Source organism: Suncus etruscus, chromosome 18 (assembly GCF_024139225.1).
Source record: "Suncus etruscus isolate mSunEtr1 chromosome 18, mSunEtr1.pri.cur, whole genome shotgun sequence".
In the NCBI taxonomy this organism is placed as follows: Eukaryota; Metazoa; Chordata; class Mammalia; order Eulipotyphla; family Soricidae; genus Suncus; species Suncus etruscus.
In genome coordinates, this window is record NC_064865.1 from 56,917,893 (window position 1) to 56,942,339 (window position 24,447).

The following is a 24,447-nucleotide window of genomic DNA, read 5'->3' on the forward strand; positions in this document are numbered from 1 at the left end:
CAAGTTTCAGCCATACAGAAGTTTCCCGCTAGTACATATATGGGTGAACCCCAAACTCCTTATGGTCCTACTAGCATGGGCTAAGTAAGAGCTGCTTGGTGAATGCGAAAAGCTTCTAACACCCAAGGCACTACTAGGACAACCTTTAAAGAAGCGAAGATTCAAACACCCAATATCAGTTATAGCTCTTTTATGAAAATGTGGGCGGCCCTGAAAAGGGCCTTTGGGAGTTGTGCGGAGGGAGTCAGGGTGACCGCTTAGCCGCCGAAGCCGTAGAGGGTGCGTCCCTGTCGCTTGAGCGCGTAGACCACGTCCATGGCGGTGACGGTCTTGCGCTTGGCGTGCTCCGTGTAGGTGACGGCGTCGCGGATCACGTTCTCCAGGAAGACCTTGAGCACGCCGCGGGTCTCCTCGTAGATGAGCCCCGAGATACGCTTGACGCCGCCGCGGCGGGCCAGGCGGCGGATGGCGGGCTTGGTGATGCCCTGGATGTTGTCGCGCAACACTTTGCGGTGCCGCTTGGCGCCGCCCTTGCCCAGGCCCTTGCCGCCTTTGCCGCGTCCGGACATGCTGCTAGTGGGAGAGTTCGCTGGCAACTGCGGGCTGAGCGAGCTCTGCGGGCTGGGCGAGCTCTGCGGGCCTTTTATAGGGCGTTGGGCGGACCGAATTGAGAACAGGAGCTGGGAGGCGGGAAATCTCCGCGCGTGGAGGAGGGGAAGCCTGGCTTGTATTTGGGTTTGATTTTTTTCATCCATTGTACCGTAGGGGAGCATTTTTGTCCGCTTGTGCTGATGTCTGCACCAAAATGTTTATTTATTCCTAGTGCAGATGCTATTGAATGCGAATGCCAAACATGAATGTGGAAAATGCCTGAAAGGGCAATCCATCAACGACTCATTATTAGAAACTTATCTCACATGACAGTACCAAGGACACGTAGGATGATTGAGGAAATGTAAACATACCTCTTTTTTGATTTGCAAAGTGCGTATATGACTTTTAACCCTCTACACAGATTATATTATTGCCTTTTTTTTTTTTTTTTTTTTTGGTTTTTGGCCATACCCGGAGGCGCTAAGGGGTTATTCCTGGCTGTCTGCTCAGAAGTAGCTCCTAAAAAAAAAAAAAAGAAGTAGCTCCTGGCAGGCACGGGGGACCATATGGGGCACCAGGATTCAAACCAATTACCTTTGGTCCTGGATCGGCTGCTTGCAAGGCAAACACCGCTATGCTATCGGGCCCACTGCTTGTTTTTGTTAGAATATTTTTGAATGTCTGATTTTAAAGCTTTTTACCCCTAGGAATTCCCTATCATGCAATCTTACCCAGTTCCTTGCTTCTTCTAATCTGAATATAAGTGCTCCACATGCCCTGCTCTGGTCTCGAGACTAATCTGGGCTTCCAGCGTACAAAACCTGCACCCAGCTATGGAACTGAACTTAACGTTTATCTTTTTTTTTTTTTGGTCACACCTGACCATGCTCAGGAGTTGCTCCTGAGTCTGCATAAAGGAATTACTCCTATGTGACTTTGGGGAGTATACTGGATGTCAAGGCCAGTCACACTCAGGAAAGCATCTAATGCACCTATTTTATCCCTTTGGCCATCTTATTCCCTATTTGAATGTTACTGGTGCAGTAATGTTCATTTAGTTGTTCTATAGTTTTATAGTAAGATATAACTAAGGTTAGCTTTTGCATTCTAAGATGTACTGCCCCAGGCACCTCTGGCCTGGGAAGAGGTAATAAAGTAATTCATTACCATTCCTAGGACCCCCTGATGCGAAAGGCAGCTGACATTGTCCAAGGTCTCCAGGCACCTCCAGACACCTCTGCCCCCGCTGGCAGCCAAGCTAGATAAGTAGCGCCAGGGAAGGGGGCCCTGTGATGTGTGCTAGAATTAACGTAAACCTGTGGAATGTTGGGATATCACCCTTTGTAGTTTTGTGTAACTGACTAAGATGTAATGGAATAGTCTGAAAGGTATAAAAACCTGCTCTCCCCTGTACTCGGGTTCAAGACAGCTTTTTGTGCTGGAACCCAGGCCCGCCTGTAATAAAGCAACCTCCAAAAATTCACTGATTGACTCGCCTCAATTTTGTAGTTCTAACAGTGCCACAGAACATGCGTCAAAGTTTAAGTCATACAAAATTGACATGAGAAAAAGAAAGACGTATCTGCATTGTCTTCATTAAAAGTATTTTCTTTTTTTTTTTTTTTTTTTTTTGGTTTTTGGGCCACACCCTGTGACGCTCAGGGGTTACTCCTGGCTATGCGCTCAGAAGTTGCTCCTGGCTTCTTGGGGGACCATATGGAACGCCGGGGGATCGAACCACGGTCCGTGTCCTAGGCTAGCGCAGGCAAGGCAGGCACCTTACCTCCAGCGCCACCACCCGGCCCCTAAAAGTATTTTCTATGGTATGGTATCTTTTAAAATTCTATGATATTTAATAATGAACTCTCAGGGTTCAGAGTATGCTGTGGTCGCCTCTTGTCTTCTCTGCTGCTTGGACCCAGATTCAATCCCTGTAACCCCATCTGCTACCCCCTATACTGTGCTGCCTGCCAGGAGTCAGTTCGGAGCACAATTTGGTGTGGCCCAGACCCCAACCAAATAATATACTTTCTTTTTTTCTCCTTAATTTTTATTTATTTATTTTGGGCCACACCCAGCGGTGCTCAGTCAGGGGCTACTCCTGGCTGTGCTTAGGAATTACTACTGGTGGATTTGGAGGAGCACAAGGGATGGTGTGTTGATGGTAACTGAACCAGGTTTGGCCATGTACAAGGCAAATGCCTTACCTGTTATGCTATCAATTTGGCCCCTATTTTAAAAGAAATGTATTCACAATAGATTTCTTAAAATTAAACTGATTTTAAATACAGTCATAAAAGCTGCAGATTTTAGATTGTTATTAGAGGCAAGCGGCTTTGCGACCAAGGTAATACCAGGAGATTCACAGACTGAAGCAAGCAGACTTTATATCTGGCATGCCAGGGCTGACTGCTTCCCAGAGAATGGAGACCGACCCTGACCCAAGATTTCAAGCAGCTTATATACTCTTCAGATCATTCCATTACATCCTCAGTTACACAAAACTACATAAAAGCTACATTTCAAAGGTCCCACAGGTCTACATAAATTTTAATTCACACCATACAATCCCCCTTCCTAGAGCAGCTTATCTCAGCTTACATTCTGGTGGTCATTTCTGGAGATGTGGTTTGCATCCTCCTCCGAAATTTCACTGGCGCCCGTGAATTGTTTTATTGCCTGGCTGCCAGGTGTCCTCAAGGCTGAAGGTGCCTGGGAACCTGGGAGCAGCAGGACAGTGTGAGTTGCTTTCAACATCAGGGGGCCCTGGGAATGGTACTGAATCTCTTTAGGGGTCCTCAGAGCCAGAGGGGCCTAGGAACTTGGGAACAGCAGGACAGCGAATTAAGAACTAGAAACTAACAGCTTAGCTAAATTTTAGTAAAATTATAAGATTATCTATACAAGTTTTCTTATTTTCCTTCAGTTATACTCACATATATATATATATATATATATATATATATATATATATATATATATATATATATATATATATATATATATATATATAGTGTGTGTGTGTGTGTGTGTGTGTGTGTATCAGCCAAAAGTTCATCACATGTTCCTGTGCCACAACATGAATGAAAGTTTTTGTTTGGGGCCATATTTGGCAGTGATTGGAGCTTACGCCTGGATCTGTACACAGGATCACTCTGTAATGCTGTGGGTTGAACAGGGGTTGCCAGTATTTAAGACGAAAGGACCTGAACCTCCTATAGATGATAGGGCCTATACTCTCTCCCACTACTTAGTCAGAATTTTTGTGTTTCAAGTTTTGTTTTCCATATTTACATAACACCATCTCCATATTCTTGGAAAATCCTACCACCATTTTGAGGAAGGAAAACAAAGGTTATTTACAGCCAGAACTCACATCGCAGCAAAGAGTGCAACTAAAAATGGCAAAGCAGCAGCTTCAGTAGCAAACAGCTGAACTCAGTAAAAGACTTTCTTTAGAGTGAGGCAGGAAGGGGAACCCCCAGATTGTGGGAGGGTTTCCTAAAGTGGGATCCAGAAAAAGGCTGAATACCTTTGATGGCTCTTTAACAAAGGTGGGTGGAGAGCTTTTATTAGGCTCAAATAATGTAGCAAGTAAAGCAGGGAAAGAGGTCAAGAGGATTTTCTTCAGGTGTCTCAAGCAGGTGGGTCTGGACATTCAGGTTCTTAGGCATCACCTAGGCCCACTCCTGACCTGCCACCAGGTGATTTCTTTTTTGTAAAGGGCTAAATTTCTAATCTCATCCTGCTGTTTTCCTTTGTCTTTGTACCATGGACAAAGGGCAGCCAGACAACAACAAATTGTGGGGGCTAGAGGGGAAAAGTGAAATTGGATCTGTTCATCAATTCCATCAAGGCCTCTCTGAGCTCCTCAGAACCTCTTTCTAGAACACACTACATTTACTTGCTTTCCTGAGACAGAAAGGGAGCTTTTGTTGTGTTTTGTTATTCCCTTCTGCTCCGAATACTGTTGATTTATTTCGGAGACAAGTTTCCTACTCAACATGAAAATACTGTCTGCTTAACTGAAAGGAGGCCAACAATTGACAAGGAGGGTGGGGGGGGGGGGTTGTTCCAGTATGCAGAAAAAAAAAATCTCTGAGAACAAATGTTTTGTTAGATCTCCAGATGCAATCTCTGTTCTCTTTCTAAGATACATTTATTTCAGAAGTGACATTTCTATCACAAAAGGCAACTTCTAGTCTATATCCAGGAGAAACTTTTACCATTCCTTTAACTACTTAAGAAATGATAACTAGGGCCAGGCGGTGGCGCTAAAGGTAAGGTGCCTGCCTTGCCTGAGCTAGCCTTGGACGGACCTCGGTTTGATCCCCCGGTGTCCCATATGGTCCCCCAAGCCAGGAGCAACTTCTGAGCACATAGCCAGGAGTAACCCCTGAGCATTATCGGGTGTGGCCCAAAAATCAAAAAAAAAAAAAAAAAAAAAAAAAGAAATGATAACTAGGGTAGTGCACCAAGATTGGGGACGGAAGGACCCAAACCCAGCAGAGTTCAGGAGTTACTCCTACCTTTGAGCTCAGGAAATCACTCCTGGTAGGGTGTCCGAGACTATACAGGTCAAAATGGTCATTGATGTGCGTGCCTGACATGCTGAACTATTGCTCCAGCACTGATAATTAAAACTTTGATGACAAATAGCATTTCCATTTCTATGTATATGGTTGGACAACTTTGAATTACAGAGCAGCTGTTCTTTGTCCTGAGTCATGCTGGCCCCATAAGACTCATGTCCTAGGACCTAGGTCAGAAGAATATGCCTTCATTTCCCACCATTGCTTTTAAAATGCATATGGATGACACTACATAGATGCAATTAAAATAGCTCTTTTCACCTAGTCATCTGTGCATTTGATTGTTCAACCAGGTCGAGAAGAACCAGAGGGGAAAAGGACATTTTTTTTTCTTCTGTACCCACAATTTCCTAATTAAAAATAAACTTTATGCCAGAGGAATATGTCATTACCTTCTGAGCTAAGGCAAAACTCTGAATCAAAATATTTTTATCTATACATAAAGATTTTAAGGGCTGGAGAGATAGCATGGAAGTAAGGCATTTACCTTTTATGCAGAAAGACTGTGGTTCGAATCCTGGGCATCCCATATGGTTCTCGTGTCTGCCAGGGACAATTTTCTGAGCATGGAGCCAGGAGTAACACCTGAGCGCTGCCGGGTGTGACCCAAAAACCAAACCCCCCCCCAAATTTTTTTAAGTCTCAGAAATTAAATGTATATACAATAATATGAAATTATATAACTTGCTACTCTCGCTCTGATAAACAACCATCATTGCTTCCTGAAAAAATTCTAAATTCTAGTAGTTTTAAATAATGGGAATTCACACCTAATTTTTGGTATGTGGGAAAACTTGGGAATAGACTGGCCTTTTTAAGAACAAGAAGTGAGACTTTTGGGTAAGCAAAAACACTCACTTCATGGTTTTTCCTTTTCCTTTTTTGCATTTTGGGCCACACCTGGAGGTGCTCAGAGGTTATTCCTGGCTCTGCACTCAGAAATCAACTCATGGGAGTGTTAGGGGGTACAATATGCAGTGCCTGGGTTCAAACCTGGGCTGGCCACCTCCGAGGCAAGCACTGTACTATACTATCCTGTCCAAACTAATTTTAAACTAGTCAGACTCTATCAGAACGATACTTTCTCCAAGATTTTGAAATTCTGCAACCTACCTATCTTGAAGGATAAACTTCTCCAGTCTTTTCCAGGTCTACTAAATTCCTTGCTGGTGGTTGGTAGATTCCTCTTAAACCCACCGTTTAATCTTTCCACTTTGGTCCCCAGCAACTCAGTAGTCTAGCCTGAGCCCCTGACCAGACCCACCCACCAGGCTCTTCTATCTTTTCCCTCTTCTGAAGCCGGATATCTCTATAGAGACAGGCAAAGCTAGCTTTAATTTGCTTAATTCCGAGGTTTTAGTTTACAAACTTTTCAGCATCTCTTTTAAACTCCTGGTTTTCTTAAAGGCTGCATCTGGCGATGACTGTGACAACTGACAGCAGTTACTAAACATTGCTGAGAACTAAATAGTCCTAAGAATCTTGTAAAACACAGGACCTATGAAAACATTAAACAAAATGTAAGGGTTAAAAAAAAAACCTGCTAAATTCACCTTAAGAACTGGCCAGCTGTACTCTTACATACAACCCATTCTTCAACCAAGTAAACCTGATACTTTCCAACCTCCATAGACTCCCAACATATAACTTTTAACACAACCTCCCAGCCAGCCCATTAAGTTTGCTCTTTCCCTAGGAAACCGATCTGGCAATGGAAAAAAAAACACTTGATGTTCTTAGAATATATATTTACCTAAAAGCATAGCAAGTCCTATGGCCTGTAGCTGAGAAAGCAATACAAACGACCTATCACCAGCTAACATGTCCAACATGCGAATAGGCCCCAATTCCAACCTGGACCAACTCAATTTATTGTGTTTGTACCCGTCGATTAAATGTGTTGGCAGATACATCCTTTGAAGAGCTCTTTATCGTACACCCCAAAAGAGCCTCCAGTTCCCAGGGGACAAAGGAGGGGGACATCCAAAACAAGTGCCCAGCTGTTTTTCTGAAAAGATGGGTGGCTCTGAAAAGAGCCTTTGGGTGGACTAGTACAAGCAGCAGAAAGTTTACTTGGAGCTGGTGTACTTGGTGACGGCCTTGGTGCCCTCGGACACGGCGTGCTTGGCCAGCTCCCCGGGCAGCAGCAGGCGCACGGCCGTCTGGATCTCGCGGGACGTGATGGTGGAGCGCTTGTTGTAGTGCGCCAGGCGCGACGCCTCGCCCGCGATGCGCTCGAAGATGTCGTTGACGAACGAGTTCATGATGCCCATGGCCTTGGACGAGATGCCCGTGTCGGGGTGCACCTGCTTCAGCACCTTGTACACGTACACCGAGTAGCTCTCCTTGCGGCTGCGCTTGCGCTTCTTGCCGTCCTTCTTCTGCGCCTTGGTCACCGCCTTCTTCGAGCCCTTCTTCGGGGCGGGTGCGGACTTGGCTGGCTCCGGCATGATGATGGTCAGCGATCAGGACACTGAGATGCTGCGATGCCGCCTCGCCGCCTTAAATAGCAGAAGGCATGCAGATGAGGGACGGAGCTGCCCACTCCCGATTGGTCAGTTTCTCCCAGTGACGTCACAGACAATATAATCCAATCGGGCCGCGCTGTCTGTGGAGTCGCGTTGCCATTGGTGGAAATGAAAGTTGCCACTCGGCCAATCGCACGGCGTCCCTTTCGCGCCTTGAAAAGGCAGGGAGGCAACCAAAAAAAAATTTAGTAACCTGGACTGACCTGATGGCATTTTTATAGAAAAGTAAATGAACCATTTTCAAGACTACAGGGAAAGAACAGCAGGTTGAAAGTTTGCACATAACTAACCCGGTTTCAATCTCAAAAATCATTGGTACTATTTGGGAAAATTTGTGATGCAGAGGGGTAAGGGATACTTTTATTCTAGAACAAAGGACACTTTGTTGTGCAGGGACAAGCTGCTTTTATTCTAGTATTTTAATGTAACAGGTTCCCCGAGAGAGGGCTCTTCTGGCAATTCAACTTTCCATAGCAGCTTATCCCCAACGGCAAGCCAGAGCGGTTCTACTACAATGTGGAGTCGTGCGGCCTTCTGTGCCCCGAGATCATTGTCCTCTCGTTCCCCTCTTCCCTTTCTGGGCTGAAGAAACAGAATCTGCAGACGCAGCTTAGTCAGGAGATTCAGTGATGTCCTCACCTCACTATAAACTAGGCTGCCCTCCCACCTCCAGCACCAAGAGGCCCGGTCTTCAGGGCCAGCTAGAGAATTTCATGAGGAAGGGTCTGTCCTGCTCACTAAAAGCCATGTCCCTTGTAGCTTGCTGCTCCATTGCCCTGACTTCTACTCATCTCAGGAGGGTTTCTCACAGCTGGACCATCTCTGGTCTTAGGGTTCGACTCTTGTACCCTTCTTCAGTTTGTACCTTGTGAGACCAATTTGAGACCCTGCAAGTATAGTGTTGACCTTATTACACCAACTGTCCTCCAAAAACCGTCTTTCATGCTCTTGTCATTTGGGACTCCACCGAGGCCCAATGGTTTAGTTAGGGGTACCCTAATGAAGGTCTGGCAGAGAAACCCCTCTAGCCCTGTAAATCAGAACTGACCCAGAAACAAGCAATGTGTTAGAAGCTTGGAGAAAGTGGGAGATCTGGATCAGAGTGGAAAAGTTGCAGTGTTTAGCAGTTGTGTTTTTGAAAGTTTTAAAGTTTTGGCAATAAAAAACACAACAGAATCTCCAAAAATAAGAAACTGAAGTGACTTCAAGACACCCTAAAATTACGAAGTAGGCACTTGAAACCTATTTCAATCTGGGAGGAAGCGGGGAAGGTTTCTCGAAGCCACTCTCTAATTAGAAATGTTGTTTCTTTTCCACGTTCAGAGCTCAGGCATTACTCTTGGGAGTAGCCCGCCTTGTCCAGTACTATGGCTCGAGGTCTCCCAGTCCCATTAAGTCCTCAAACCCATTTAACTCCTTGTAAAGCACTATTAAGTAAAAACTCATAACTAGGCTGTCTTTGTCCGACAGTAACCACTAGGAAGTCCCAGGAAAAATCGAACCAGGGTGCCGTGCCTAGAGGATGGAATCTTACCCACAGGCAATTTATAATCTGAAACCTTTAAAAATCCAGAGGAATAGATAATTGTTGCAAATCAGCCCCTGAAGAGGTTGACGGATGGAGGATGAAGCCTTTCCCCTCCAGCTCGGAGCGCGCTTCTACCACCCTGTCCACCCAACAATTTATAGACCTTAGGGTGGTACCTGATCCCACCATTCACTCCAAATAGCTATACAACTGTTCGTTTCAAATACCTTACTGGTAGGTAACAGGTCTTTTCAGTGGCAAAGTGGTGGCTCTGAAAAGAGCCTTTGGAATAAAGGGGACTTAACCTTGCAGCTTATGCCCTCTCGCCCCGGATGCGGCGGGCGAGCTGGATGTCCTTGGGCATGATGGTAACGCGCTTGGCGTGGATGGCGCACAGGTTGGTGTCCTCGAAGAGCCCCACGAGGTAGGCCTCGCAGGCCTCCTGCAGCGCCATGACGGCCGAGCTCTGGAAGCGCAGGTCGGTCTTGAAGTCCTGCGCGATCTCGCGCACCAGGCGCTGGAAGGGCAGCTTGCGGATCAGCAGCTCGGTCGACTTCTGGTAGCGGCGGATCTCGCGCAGCGCCACGGTGCCGGGCCGGTAGCGGTGCGGCTTCTTCACGCCGCCCGTGGCCGGCGCGCTCTTGCGGGCCGCCTTGGTGGCCAGCTGCTTGCGCGGCGCCTTCCCGCCGGTGGACTTGCGGGCTGTCTGCTTGGTACGAGCCATCTCACAAGGGTTGCTTTCAGAACAAGACACTAGAGCTACAGCCCGGGCCTACCTTTATACCCATCATCCACTCCTGATTGGTCGGGACTGTGCAGCCTGAGAGCTCCGATTGGTCGGTGCTGTTCAGCAGGCGAGTTCTGATTGGTCTCTCATCTCGTTTGAGTTGGCGCCATACTTTGATCCCAGTTTCCCTTTCTGTGCGTTCTCCCCCTTCTATTTTTTACAAAAATTGTGGTCCTATGCCACATGAGCTGTTTTCAAAAAAGCATTAAAAAAGATTGCACCTCTGCGTGATTAGGGAATCTGATGTGGAATTTGTCTAAGTCTGGGCCTAAATTTTTATTTAAGTATTTTGCTTGGATTATTCCTTTTTCATATGAAGGGGGATTATAGAAAAATGTATTTTTCTCTCCATAAAGTTACTTCAAAATTGAATTGTGTGTGTGTGTGTGTGTGTGTGTTATATTTGCTTAGTTTTCTGCCACCTACGGTGTGTTCAGTTCTTCGTCTAGGTCTATGCTCAGGGCATTTTGCCAGGCAGGGTTTGGAGGTCCCTATGGGATCCTGGGGATCTAAACTTTTTGACAGCTTCACCAGAGAAGCGGTATTCTACCGGATGAATTATCAGTGATACTACAACCGATCTCAGGTTCTTTTAATGACTGTGCCAAGATATGGAATTGAGTTTTAAAATATAAATAGGTAGGGGCCGGAGAGACCGCAGCGCCTTGCCTGCAGTAGGACAGTGGTTCGAATCCCGGCATCCCATAGGGTCTCCGAGCCTGCCGGGGGCTATTTCTGAGAGTAGAGCCAGGAGTAACCCCTGAGCGCTGCCGGGTGTGACCCCCCTCCAAACAAGCAAACAAAATATAAAAAGGCATACTGGTACATACATTGGAGACTGGTTTGTCCAGAGCTACTTTGATCACATTATGGTATAGGAATACGCAAAAAGCTGCTTGCCTCAGTAACTGATTTATCAACTAGGATCCTAATATGTAAGTTGCAGTTATCAATCATGGTAATGAGCGCTTAACTACTTCATGTTGTCAGGAATAGTTGTTTCTCAGACTTCAGATTTGTTTCAGGTGTAAAGGAACAACTAGATTAACTAATTAGGAGCAGTTTTAGTACTCAAGACTTTATGGACCTTGCATTTTAGCGGTATGTGGTGTATGGAAAATAAAGTGAAAAAAAAAAAAAAAAAAGTGAAATTTTGATGGGATTTGTGTAAAGGGGCGACTTCTTGTAAACCTTAAGCCTCCTAACATTGGGTTTCCAACGTTCTCCCCAGTGTTCAGATCTCTTGCAGAAATTGTGGGTGGCTCTGAAAAGAGCCTTTGGGTTTGGAGCCTTGGAAGCAGAGCGCCCCTAGGCCGGCTTATTTGCCCTTGGCCTTGTGGTGGCTCTCGGTCTTCTTGGGCAGCAGCACGGCCTGGATGTTGGGCAGCACGCCGCCCTGCGCGATGGTCACGCGGCCCAGCAGCTTGTTGAGCTCCTCGTCGTTGCGGATGGCCAGCTGCAGGTGGCGCGGGATGATGCGCGTCTTCTTGTTGTCGCGCGCCGCGTTGCCCGCCAGCTCCAGGATCTCGGCCGTCAGGTACTCGAGCACGGCCGCCAGGTAGACCGGGGCACCGGCGCCGACGCGCTCCGAGTAGTTGCCCTTGCGGAGCAGCCGGTGCACGCGGCCCACGGGGAACTGCAGCCCGGCCCGGGAAGAGCGGGTCTTGGCCTTGGCGCGGGCCTTGCCTCCCTGCTTGCCGCGTCCAGACATGATGAAGTTTCTCTTGAGCAAAGCAGAAAAGATTGGAAGCCGAACAGCAAAGTGCACATTTTATAGTTGCAGTTGGGCGCGAAAAAGCAGCTGAGTCATTGGTTACAGCTGCAGATCCAATCTTAGCGGTGGAACGGCAGGCCTGATAGAATAGTTTTCTGATTGGATAATACTGTAGTGACGTAGAATGGTGTTGTCCAATCAGACGGACGCCTTAACAATCCTTCATTTGCATACCGTTGAGCATAAAAGCTCCGAGCCTGCGTAGAGCTCGCCATTTTTCTTTTCCTGCTTCTTAGCTACTCATCGCTACCATGCCTGAACCAGCCAAGTCGGCGCCCGCCCCGAAGAAGGGCTCGAAGAAGGCGGTGACCAAGGCGCAGAAGAAGGACGGCAAGAAGCGCAAGCGCAGCCGCAAGGAGAGCTACTCGGTGTACGTGTACAAGGTGCTGAAGCAGGTGCACCCCGACACGGGCATCTCGTCCAAGGCCATGGGCATCATGAACTCGTTCGTCAACGACATCTTCGAGCGCATCGCGGGCGAGGCGTCGCGCCTGGCGCACTACAACAAGCGCTCCACCATCACGTCCCGCGAGATCCAGACGGCCGTGCGCCTGCTGCTGCCCGGGGAGCTGGCCAAGCACGCCGTGTCCGAGGGCACCAAGGCCGTCACCAAGTACACCAGCTCCAAGTAAACTTTCTGCTGCTTGTACTAGTCCACCCAAAGGCTCTTTTCAGAGCCACCCATCTTTTCAGGAAAACAGCTGGGCACTTGTCTTTAATATTCCGCTCTATCCCTTGGGAACTGGAGGCTCTTTTGGGGTGTACAATAAAGAATCGACCCCTCGTTTCTGTTTGCGTTATAAGTTTTTGCAGTGTAATATGTTTCTTAGGCCTGTTTAACTTCAGGAAATCCTGGTTTTCGGTTTGGTTTCACTTATCCATAATAGTTTTGTCCTCCCCCTGCTTATTTTAACTGGGCAAATCTAAGTGGCATTTTGAAATGTCTGCCCGGGTGTGCAGTTGCCAGACTTGAAAACACAGCATTGTAAAATTGATTTATGGACTCCAGGGAGGTTAGTTAGGCTTTGTCCTACGGGTACTTTCCTAGAGGTAATAAAACTAGGGGAAGGTTCAGTCCCTGGGAAGCTCCTTACAAGGATAAAATGATGTGCCAGGAATCCAGTTGGTTGAGAAGTTTCAGCAGGATGCTTTGGGGGTGGGGGTGGGGGCATGCAAGCTGTCGCTGGGCTAGGTGGAGGTTGTACGATGAGGTTTAAGTACTTGGGGGAGGAATCTTGGAGTAACCCTTAGAAGGCTCCTTAGTTTAAAAAGAGAAACTGGCCCCAGAGAGACCCAAGTAAGGTGGAGGAAGTAGGAATTTTAAGTAAAATGCGGCCTAGTTCGAAGCCAAAGCCCTTGCCCCTTCCCTGCGACTTTCTATACAGACTTAAGCATCATCTGACAATCCATCTTCCCCTTAACTGTAAACTTTTAATTCTGGTTTTACTTTGATAACAAAATACAGAGAAGCCCGGTCCAAGCTAAAAACAAAAACAGTATCACCTCTTTATTTTCCATTATTGCCACTACTTTTATAGACGTGGGTGTGAATGTCTTGACCCTATCACTTGTACCTTTTCAACTTAGGTAGCTTGGGGAGATTTGAAACTGCAACCAAGCATACCTCTATTAAACTTAGTAATTCCAAATCCACAAATTCACCTGTTAAGCCCTGTTTTTGCGTTGAGAGAAGTGAAAAACACACTTTAATGAAAGCCTTAAAATATGATATGAATTTATTAAACTCCAGCCATAAGTTGTTTTTCTCTCCCGTTTCATTTCAACTAATCATAAGTTGTTTTCTCTAACTGCCTGCCTGCATATATTTCTTATCTGCCAAGTTACAAAATCTCCCTGCGGCCTCCCTGCTTCCCGCAGCTTTACGAGCCCGTGTGACCCATCTGCCCTCGAGCTCCTGTATGACCCACCCGTCCTTGAGATTTGAAGATGCTGCCTCCCTGCTTCCCGCTCCTGTGTGGCCCACCCACCCTAAAATCTTGAAATTTGAAATCACCTTTAACTCACAACCCCTGGCGCAGCTCTCCTATGTCAGTGCTTATTCCTGTTTCTTTTAAAATTGTGCTTTGATAATAAGAATGAATCAACCTGTCTAAATTCTGTATAAAAAGAGACTGGCTTAAGGTTTCGGGGTCTGTAAACCTCTACTCTATCACGAGTACGTTTCTGACCTCTGACCGGTCAGATAAAATATACGGAACTTGCTTGCATCATTGCTGGGCTCGAGACTTTTTCATTACTCTGCGCCGGGCGGCTGGAAATCGAGGTTTCCGGACCCTGCACCATCATTTGATTGGCAATTGTCAAGGACAAGTTCTCAAACCACAATTGGGTCTGGGTCTTCAATTCCATTCAAGTGGATCCTTTTTTTTTATGTCCAGGATTCCTGTTGCAGGTCAGCCCCTGAAGAGGTTGACTGATGGAGGGATGGAGGATGAGGTCTTTCCCCTCCAGCGTCTGCCACCCTGTTCAGCCGGCCATTCTGAGGTGAAAGGGCGGGTAAACAGGTCGCAGACAGTCAGGCTTGTGGAAATATTAGCTTTATATTCATATTCAAAACCTCAGCCTCATTTCCAGCAAAAAGCCTTTCGCCTTCCACAGACCCTTGTTTTCATCCCCCAGAATCAGGTACCACCCAATGGTGGGTTCAGATACCACCCAATGGTGGAAGCAAAATCAGGTACCACCCTAGGGTGGGGGCAGAATGCCAGGTCACATCCTAGGGTAGGGCACAATCACCAATCAGGGTAGGGTCAGTAACAGAATAATCCCATAAAATGTTTACATACACAACAGATTCCCATGTCCCCCCCCACCCCCAACTAACTTTCCATGGCAGGGCCCTCAGAGGGGACAGTGGCGTCCCGGCCTGTGCAGCGCAGTGAGGGGCGCGAGGAGGTCTGATTATGATTAATAGGAAAATAACTATATAGTTTACATCTCTAAAACGAGGTTTGGGGGCGTTCACGAAGTTCCTGCGTTCACGTCTTTAAGACTCGGGGATTGTCTGCAGAGCTGAGCAAGACTCCTGAGAGGTGGAGAGTGGCCCTTTGGCCAGGCCTGGCCTAGGATCGTGGGCCAGCTTTCATGCCTCTTCTTCCTTTGCAAGAATGAAATTTTCATCTCAGACCTGGGTTTAAGAGCTTCGGGACGCTGGCGACAACTCCAGGCCTCTGGTGTCATCTTGTGGCCAGAACGCAAAATCACAGCCTCAAAGTTCAGTCTTCCAACTTGAAACACAATTGGGTTCAGTTTGCACCTAGAGAGAAAACTGAATCTCTCTTTCATGCAGGGTTTAAGGTAGTTTCTCCAGGGGAGAGAAATAAAGGGGGAAAATTCTGGTTGGAAAGGGAGGAAGAACGGAGGGAGTAGAAGAAGGGTGAACAGAGGAATGAGAACCAGCTTCTAGTGGTTCTCACCATCTAAAATCACAGGTGCTATGGATTTGGCTTAATAAAACTTGATTTGAAAACCAGATCCTAGAATGGGCTGGAAATTGCAAGCTCAGGTTCAGCCAGCACAGAGACCACCTGTAAAGTGACAGGAAGGCCTGGACACCAAGCACGGAGGGACCAAGAAGTGTAACACGGACAACAGGCGAGGCACTGACATTGTGCATGACCAGCTTGCATGTAGTATGAAGCTGACCTTTGATTCTTCCTTCTCTCCAAACACTGGAGTCGGGGTGGGATGCTAAAACCAAGACAGAATCCAAACGGGAGCACATCAACCTGGGCTGTGATGTAGATTTTTTGACATTGCTCGGCCTTCCATCTGGCTGGCTGGCTACCAGATGAACTTTGAACTTTGACACTGTCAGATCTCCTGTGACTCAGAGCAATTTTGAAGTCAGCTACAAGACTGATGAGTTCCAGCTTCACACGCATGTAAATGATGGGAAAGGGTTTGGTGGCTCCGTTTACCAGAAGGTGACCAAGAAATTTGAGAACTGCCATTAACCTTGCATGGACTGCAGGCAACAGTAACCCTTGCTTTGGAATAGCAGCCAAGGATCAGATGGACCCCATGCCTGATTCTTCGCTGAAGTGAACAATTCCAGCCTGTTTTAGGATATAATCAGACCAGGTGTCAAACTGACACTGTTTTAGCACTGCTGGATGGCAAGAATGTCATCAACGCAGGTGGTCATAAGCTTGTTTTAGGATTGGAATTTCAAGCATAAATGGATACTGCACAATCATTTAATTTTAAACTATTTTGCAGCATAGCTAGCTTAAGAATTTAGAGTGCCTCTTAATGTTGTATGTCTGGGGTGCAAGTATTGCTAAATATCATATTAGGCCTTCAGGTTCAAGATGATTCAGCTTTCAGGTGTTATCTTTTCAAAGGTACAGAAAAATCCAATTCCAAAAAAACAAAACAAAACAAAAAACAGATCCTTTCAGCAGTCAACTGGGGACAGAATGTGGCAGCCTCTCTAGAGATGTCAGGCTCTTTTTAAAAATTTAGAAATGACTGCAAGTGGAAGCGGATAATATGTAGGCCCTTTGTAATTGCACATTGAGTAAAGGAGTGAAAATGTAATTTTCTGAGAATTAAACCTTGATTTCCTAGCCTCAGATTCATATTGAGGAGAGGTTCAATCTGAATGACGTTAAATGGTCTGTACAAATTCATCTGAAAGGGACTTTTTAAAGATAGATCTTCATGACCTGTGTCCACCCAGCTCATCATCTCTTTTTACACCAAAAGTTGTTACTAGATGTGGGAGCTGCTTCTTCTGTGCCATTTTGGGGTGGAGAAGAGGAATATGATGAAGCCAATAATTCAGGACTTATTTTCTTCTCACATTGAGTTTTTTTTTTTTTTTTCACCTTTGGGCCAGACTATGAAATAGCTTCTGAGAGCTGTAGGCTGGGACCGTCTCTGACTAATCAACAATCATATGGGGACAGCCCTGGGGATCTAAATTGGACTTCTGTTGTATTCTTACCACTCAGTTTATTTTATTTTATTTTATTTTATTTTTTTAGCAATTTTATGGGTACATTGTAGAGTCTTCCATGTGTGGAATTAGATCCTCCTGTTCAAATGCTATAATTAACATCACTTAAAAATAAAACTTGAATAATATATTGAAGCCTCAAAAAAGAAATCACAAAAAAACACCTATGTTGACAGAGATCTGTCTGTTCCAGGGGAGAGAAAATGGATGATCAATTAGATGTTTTTTATTTTTTTATATACTGTGCTAAACTCCAAAGAGCAGACACTTAAGACTCTGGCAAAAGAGGGATAAAGAGAAGGATGGTGAAATAATTCGTTTTTCCTGGCGTAAAATAGTTCCCCTGGTGTCCCCGACCGGCCTTTGGTCTCTTTTAAAATAAGGATGAAACCAGCAGTAAGAAAGAATCTAGGAGGAAATCTAGAACCACTAGCCTTCAGGTTACACATCCAGCTTGCTTCCACCAGGCCACCCTATCAACTTCTGGCAGAAAGCATATCAATCATTTCTTTAAGAGACATGTAAGTAAAAATAAAAAAAAAATCGTTTTAAAATGGGGGTGGGATGTTTCCGGGACCCCATGTCAACCTCGCCGCTTTCACATAGGATGCAGGAAATTAATTGATTTCATTAATTAAATGTAATGAAACCAATCGCTTAAATGTAATTGAATTAATTTAATTAAGACTAAAGTTCATGGAACGAATGCTCGAGTTGGATCAAAAACGAAGACTAAGAGGATAAACATCCGATTTGGGAATAGATAATATATTAAGAAAGGAACAGTTTTTAAAACCTTAAGAGGAGAAAGGAGGAAAAAATATTTAGTCGTTGCATTGGCCGGGAATCGAACCCGGGCCTCCCGCGTGGCAGGCGAGAATTCTACCACTGAACCACCAATGCCTCGATATGGAGGAGCTGTTGCAGACGCTAGAAGTTCCTTCCCGCCGGCTGAGCAATGCGGCGAGCACCCCCTTGCGGCCCAGCACGTCCTAGCAACTTCTCCTTTTCCTAGGCCGCTGCTGAGCCTTGGGGTTTCCCCAACTCCACCCCGAGTTTCTTCCCAGACTGTGCCCCAAGCCCCTGGGTAGCTCGGGAGGCTGCAGAGATGAGGCAGGGCCAAGGGGAGGCTCTGCCCTAGCAGGTGCACTGGCACTAGTACAACATGGAAGGTTTTTATAGCCAGGAAAGAAGGTGGGGGTTTGTGGGGGTTTTGGGGGGACAGAGGCAGTTTATCCTGCAGGTCACACACCTGGGGAACCATCAGGGTCGGGGTGAAGAGGAAATGCACCGCCTAACCCCGGGCCTAGACCCATCATCTGGCAATTCTACACCAGACTATTTTATATTTAGTAAGAGTAGCTTTGTTGAATGAGGTCATGTAACTGGAATGTTCTAGAACCAAATTGGGGGAGAATGTGAGTATTGCCTGAGCAGTGGATGGGGCTCATGGTAAGGACAGGGACGAGTTCAGGGCGACTCATGGCCAAGAGCAAAAAGTCCCTGTTTTTCCAGCAAGAGACTTCTCTGGGAGAAAGGTCAGTTTGGGTCTTGACCCCAAATCTGGATAATAAATATCCCCGGATTTTTCTTTTATTTATTTTTATTTTTTGTTGCTACTTAAGGAAGTGATGAAAGTTTCTCTTGAATCTGCAGGAACTTGATTGAATTTAAGTTGAATGAATCCACACTTAACTGGTCCAGGGTGCCAGCTAGGCCTTGGGCAGGTTTGTCCTGAACTTAGACTTCAGTTTAATATAATATTCCATTAAATATGGGGAGAGGCTGGGACTTCAGGTGGAGGCCTGGCATCCAGGACTCTGTCTGGTCCTTTTGTTACTGTTTTTTAGCAATTGTGCTGGAAGAGGCGGGCTACATCCCAGCAGCCTATGCACACACCGGTTTGGTCTAAGATGAGCATCCCTGGTCACCTCTTTCTTTTTTAGATGGTCAAAAATTACTTTATTTAAACACCGTGATTTACAAGTTTTTTCCAAATACAGTTGTTATTTTTTCCCACAGTGACAAAATTGTTCATGATTGAGTCATGCAATGTCATACAATGTCCAATACCCTTCACCAGGGCATTTTTCCCACCACCAATGTCCCCAGTGACATTTATTTATTTATTTATTTATTTATTATATATCTATTTATTCACCTTTCTTTCCATCTCTTCATTTATTTTCTTTCTTTTCTTCATTCCCTTTCTCTTTCATTCTCTTCTGTCTCTGTCTCTGTCTCTGTCTCTGTCTCTCTCTCTCTCTCACACACACACACACACACACACACACACACACACACACACAATACACACACACAATCTTACTATGCAGATTTCCAGGCCCCAGTTGCCCTTGGGCTACAAGATTTGTAAAAGCCAAACTTTGGGTACCTGTATTTGTGCACCCCACAAATATCTGACAACCCCACAAATGCAGGCGAGAGACTGACATCAATGCACACTGCGGAGGAGGTGGGTGGTAAGGCAGAAAGTGGGGTCTAAAAAGCGGTTACCCTACAACCCATCCCAGGCCAAGAGCTGTTGGCACCTCCAGTGTTGGTTGAGGCAGCGACAAACTGGGTGGATCACAGCGGCCTAGCCCATGCCTGTGCACACCCTTAAGGCCCCGGGGTTTCCTTTAGGGCTTTGGGGTGTCCGTTATGCTTCTAGGGTGTCCGTTGGCCCATGGATGCGGCTCTGTTTCCAGACTTTGTGCTGGGAGGAAAATGTGAATGCCCTGTGGGGAGGATGAGGGTTCCCCAACTCGAGGCCTCCCCTAAGTTTTCCTGGAAGGGGTGACTGACCCCTAGTCCCTGGGAGCAAAGAACTGGACATGAGTCTGTTCGCTTGGCACACCACAGAGGAAGCATGGAAACTTCCACGGGGAAACTGAGGCTAGAGAAGGGGACCACTCCACCCCCCAGCATCTGATCTGGAGAAGGAGACCGACCCCCTGATTCTCTCCAGCAGGGGTCAAACCAGGTAACCATCCTTCAAAGGCTCTGAAAGTGGGGGGTTAACCCACAAAACTAAATTATTTCCTGGTCGGTAAGACTGAAGCCGGCATACACTTTCCAAGCACCCCAAACCTCCCCAGAAAAGATCCTCATCCTCATTTTCAAGAATCTTATTAGTCACCTTAGGAACCAGGTACAGGAGATTCCTCCTATAAATACTTGGGGGGCCAGAGAGGTGGTACAATGGATAGAGCACTGCCTCTGCACACAGGGAGTATAGGTTCAAACCTAGAACGAACCTAGAGCATTGCCAGGTGTGGCCTCCCCTAAACAAACTATAGCACACTCAAATCCTGTTGCCATATTGAAGGCCCCAAAATATTTTAAAAATTAAAAATCGAAACCTATATGAAGTTTTTCAAAATATAAATTATTTTATCAATGACATAGAATCTCTGTTACTGTTTTTAAGCCACATCCTGAGACACTCAGGACTTATTTCTGATTGAACTAGAGTTGGCCAGGCAAGGCAAATGCGCCTTGCCCACTGTATTATCGCTCTGGTCACAGATCATTTTTTTAAAAATTATCTTAGAGGCCATTTTGATCAGCGCTATGAGGAAATCAAGTGGAAGAAACCCAGTAGGTGTTCAGATTGGAGGGCAGATCTCTGATCTCACATGCAAAGAAATCTACTTCTTTTTCAAATTATTTTGGCTGTAGAAAATTGGAAAATCCAAAAGTATATCATGGAGCAAATGAAAGACAATGTACTCTTATAATCACTGATGTTTAATCATTTCACCTTTTCATTGCACATGTACATCTAGAGCTTTTATATCTCTATATTTAATTTAATATTTCTATTTATGTAATATAAATGAATTAGATCTAATTAAATTGATTTGATAGAAATTAAATTAATATTTATATTTAATACATGTTTAATATTCATATATAAGCCACTTATATATATGCATTTGGTTAAAATAACTCATAATATTGGAACATCACTAGAGATAATGCGAAAGCATGTCCATATTGAAGGCTTTTCTTCTTCAAATCAGGTTTTTAATTTTAGGGTGGGGGGCAACAATCAGCTGTGCTCCTGGTTCTCGGGACTGACCATCTGGGGTCAGGAGGGTACAAGACCATCAAACACCCTGACTCCTGGACATCCCTCTACACCCACACCCCAGTTTCAAGTTCTTTAGAAAAGTCAAAGACATTTTATTTAAAAAAGTTCAAAAGATGTTTTTGAAATAAAATTATTTGATGATGTTACACACAGGATTACTTCTCACAAACTACATTTCTACCATTTAATATTTTTATTAAGCAACTTAATTTTTTAATATTAAAGCAGTGTGCCCCAGATCATACTGCATGTCACTAAACACTACATAAAAGTCTTCATAGACATCAAGAGTTTTTTTTTTTTTTTTTTTTTTCTGGCTGAAGTGACACTTTATTGTCTATGTACAAACAGCCAGGCAGGTACCTGGCCCATGAGAGCTGCTGCAATGCCCGCTCAGCCCAGTTTGGTGGCGAGTTCTTTAGCCTTTGCCTTTTCCAACTTGGCGATGCGTGCCACCGACTTTGGACCCAGGATGTTGCCGCCCCAGTGTCGACGAATCTCGTCATATCTGTCATTGTAGTTGGTCCTGATGGCCTCCACCAGCTTAGCCAATGCCCCTTTGTCTTCCCTAGTGAAGAACAGATAGATCATGGCCAGCCCTTCAGTTCTTTGCCACAGCAATAAACTTCACCTGTCACTGCAATCATTTGCCTCAGAAACACTCTTTAACCACATGGTTTGACATCAAGAGTTTTAATAAATATTAAATAATATTTTCTGAGTTGGGGTTGAACCCACAGGATTTTTCACATCTCTGGCAAAAAAAAAAAAAATCAGATTTTAAGCCTCTCAAGGGCCCTGGTACCACTCAGTGTTTGGTAACCAATACTACAGGTAATAAATGGTCATAGTTATAGGCTTAAATGCTTTGACCTGCCAAAATGTGATTTTTTTTCAGCTCCACACCCCCCAAAATGTGATTTTTTTTTTTTTTTTTTTTTAGATTTCAAATCTAACTTTACATGTCAAAGGTAATCTCCAAGATAACATTCGTGTTTAGACTGTGAGGCTTGGGATCTTGGAACCAGATGCTCACCCTGAAAGAGGTCTAGACACCCCAAGAACTTGGATGGAGGGCTACACCTGCAGACCCTGAAGAAATCTGTTACATGAAGCAAACTCGACTCCCCAGTAATCTGGACCTTCGCCAGATGGAAGTTGAGGTTTTCTCTTAAATCTTGGATGTGTCTTTGACTGTTTTTTTTTTTCCCTAGCAAGGCCATAGTCATAGAATTCTCAGCAGGCTGAGGCACTGAAACTGCAGATTTTGGGGGACAAGTGGAAATGCTCTAGGCCATGAAAACCAGCAGAGACCAGAGTCTCCAGTTCCCAGAATACTGGCCTAGAAACCATCTGCGTGGCCGAGAACATAGATCGTTCCCTTTGTGCTATTAACTACACAAATCTCTAAACGCCTTGCAGCCTCAAAGTTTCTATGAACTTCTTAGAGCTTATGATGAAGAAGAAAAACATATTTTTTTATTGGCCAGTGCATTGCATTGAGCAGGGTTTGAGAACAAGGTTGGTAGCCTGCAAATGACTTGTGCAGGTCCTAAAATGAGAACTTATTTGGTGAACCTACGTTTAAAATTTAGCTCTAAAAAATAAGAAAGCATTGCGTTTGCTTCAATGAAGATGAGACTCATGCTGGTTAAACCAGGCTGCCCGTTGACTGCCTCACTATTTCCTAGAGAAAACCGTGAGCCCCGATGAGCCCCTCTCAGCTGGGAATTATTTCAGTGTGCTCCTGAGCACTGTGACAAGAAGTGGAAAAGATGCAAATGGCAACTTCTCCAAAGCTTCCTACTCCAGTGGAGACACAGGCCAGCTTTGTGTTTTCTTTTTTGATCTTCACAATAATCCTGTGAACTGGGTTCTACCATGTACCCTTTTAAAGAAGACATAGGTATGTTGAGGGATTCTGGAGGGGTCCCCAGTTTGGGGGTGGGGATAGTCCAACCCCAGGTGATAGGGTCTGAAGCAGGACCCTGGGCAGTAGTTAACAGGTAACAGGCAGTGGCAACAGTAGTTCTGGGTGAAGGGAAGAGGAGGTTAAGCCGATATTACACCAGAACACCAGATAGTTCCCTGAGGAGCCTGGATGAATTCCACTGCTGTTCTCTCTCCTCCTTGGTCACCCCAAGAGGTGATAATTCACTTGACTCAATTCTAAGCTCAGGAAGGTCTTTCTAATGCTCTAAGCCATCCCCTTTCTTCAAACTTGAGTTGTAGCTGTGTACACAGGGCAGCTGTTTCCCCAGCCCACCCACTGTCCAGAGAAAACCCTCTACACACACACACACACACACACACACACACACATGCTGCAAATGGTGCCAGTCCTATGGGAAAGCTTCAGTGGTCTTCACTGTTCTCTCCTGTCACAATTTAAGCCCCTGCTGTGTTCCTTTCTGATTTCTTCTGAGGCTGCAGAAATAACCAGACATAGGACACATTGATAAGAGAAAACGAGAAGTTTTTCATTGTGTGTCGTTTACTGTACACAAAGAAAGCCTCAGAAAAGTTGAGCAACTCATTCACCCACATGGCTGCAGGGGCCTCCTGAAGGGTGATTTTCTAAAGCCAGAAGAGGAAGAGGGCAGGGCCTGGAGGATGCGGGGTTACTCTGAAAGAAGAACACATGGTGTGGGTGGACAGGAAGAGCCGGCTTGGCTAACTTTGGCCTCCGATGGCCAGTATAGCAGCTTTGTAAGAGAGACTTACACATGTGAATCCTTCACAACAGGTGACCCTCACCTACTCTTTAAGTCCTTCTAGATAATTTATCTTTTGCCAAAGGCACATTTGGAGTAAAGATGGAGTTGATTTCATTTTTCACTCTCTTGCACCTCTAGCAGAAAGAGGAGGTATAGTAAATGCACCCCATATACATTCTATATGTTGTATATGTAAATATTTTTATGGGATTATTATGTTACTGACCCTACCCTGATCGGTGATTGTGCCCTACCCTAGGGTGTGACCTGGCATTCTGCTCCCACCCTAGGGTGGTACCTGATTCTGCTCCCACCATTGGGTGGTATCTGATCCCATCATTGGGTGGTACCTGATTCTGGGGCATAAAAGCAAGGGTCTGTGGAAGGTGAGGGGCTTTTTTCTGAGGCCTATTCTTAGGCCTTTTGGCTTCAGCCTCTTCACGGAATAAAGAGCTGTTTTCTTCGGAAGCCTGACTGCCTGTTGGCTTTCTTCCCGCCGCATTCACTTCAGAACTGCTGGCTGAACAGGGTAACAGATGCGTGGTCCAAGCTGGAGGAGAAAGGCCTTATCCTCCATCCCTCCATCAGTCAACCTCAGCAGGGGCTGATTTGCAACACCCATATACACCTCAACACAGGCCCTTTGCCTGGTCTGTATTGTGAATTGGGGGACAAAAAAAAGAAAAAAGAGAGAAAAAGCAACACACAGGAACTACAGGCAGAGTTTGGCCATCACACTGTCAAGAAGAAAACAAAAATGACATTTTGTTGAATGGATGTCTAGTATTATGTAGATTCTGTCAAATTTATGTTAAAAAAATAAGAAGAGGGGTCGAGTGATAGC

General features: G+C 45.5%; 3 protein-coding genes, 1 non-coding gene and 2 pseudogenes across 4 annotated transcripts; 3 read left to right on the forward strand and 3 right to left on the reverse strand.

Moving 5' to 3' along the window:
• LOC125996148 (histone H4-like) overlaps positions 1 to 24,447 on the forward strand; it is a 267,502-nt pseudogene that overhangs the window by 7,571 nt on the left and 235,484 nt on the right.
• On the reverse strand, positions 7,181 to 7,636 carry LOC125996135 (histone H2B type 1-C/E/F/G/I). Its single transcript, XM_049765086.1, has one exon. It carries the CDS (start codon positions 7,634 to 7,636, stop codon positions 7,256 to 7,258), a length of 381 nt encoding a protein of 126 aa, XP_049621043.1. The 3' UTR covers positions 7,181 to 7,255.
• LOC125996125 (histone H2A type 1-B) lies at positions 11,348 to 11,740 on the reverse strand. Its single transcript, XM_049765076.1, has one exon. It carries the CDS (start codon positions 11,738 to 11,740, stop codon positions 11,348 to 11,350), a length of 393 nt encoding a protein of 130 aa, XP_049621033.1.
• LOC125996133 (histone H2B type 1-C/E/F/G/I) lies at positions 11,928 to 12,514 on the forward strand. Its single transcript, XM_049765084.1, has one exon. It carries the CDS (start codon positions 12,055 to 12,057, stop codon positions 12,433 to 12,435), a length of 381 nt encoding a protein of 126 aa, XP_049621041.1. The 5' UTR covers positions 11,928 to 12,054; the 3' UTR covers positions 12,436 to 12,514.
• LOC125995869 (voltage-dependent anion-selective channel protein 1-like) lies at positions 14,654 to 16,234 on the forward strand (annotated as a pseudogene).
• Positions 17,620 to 17,690, reverse strand: TRNAG-GCC (transfer RNA glycine (anticodon GCC)). The gene has a single exon. It is a non-coding gene; the product is annotated as a tRNA-Gly (tRNA).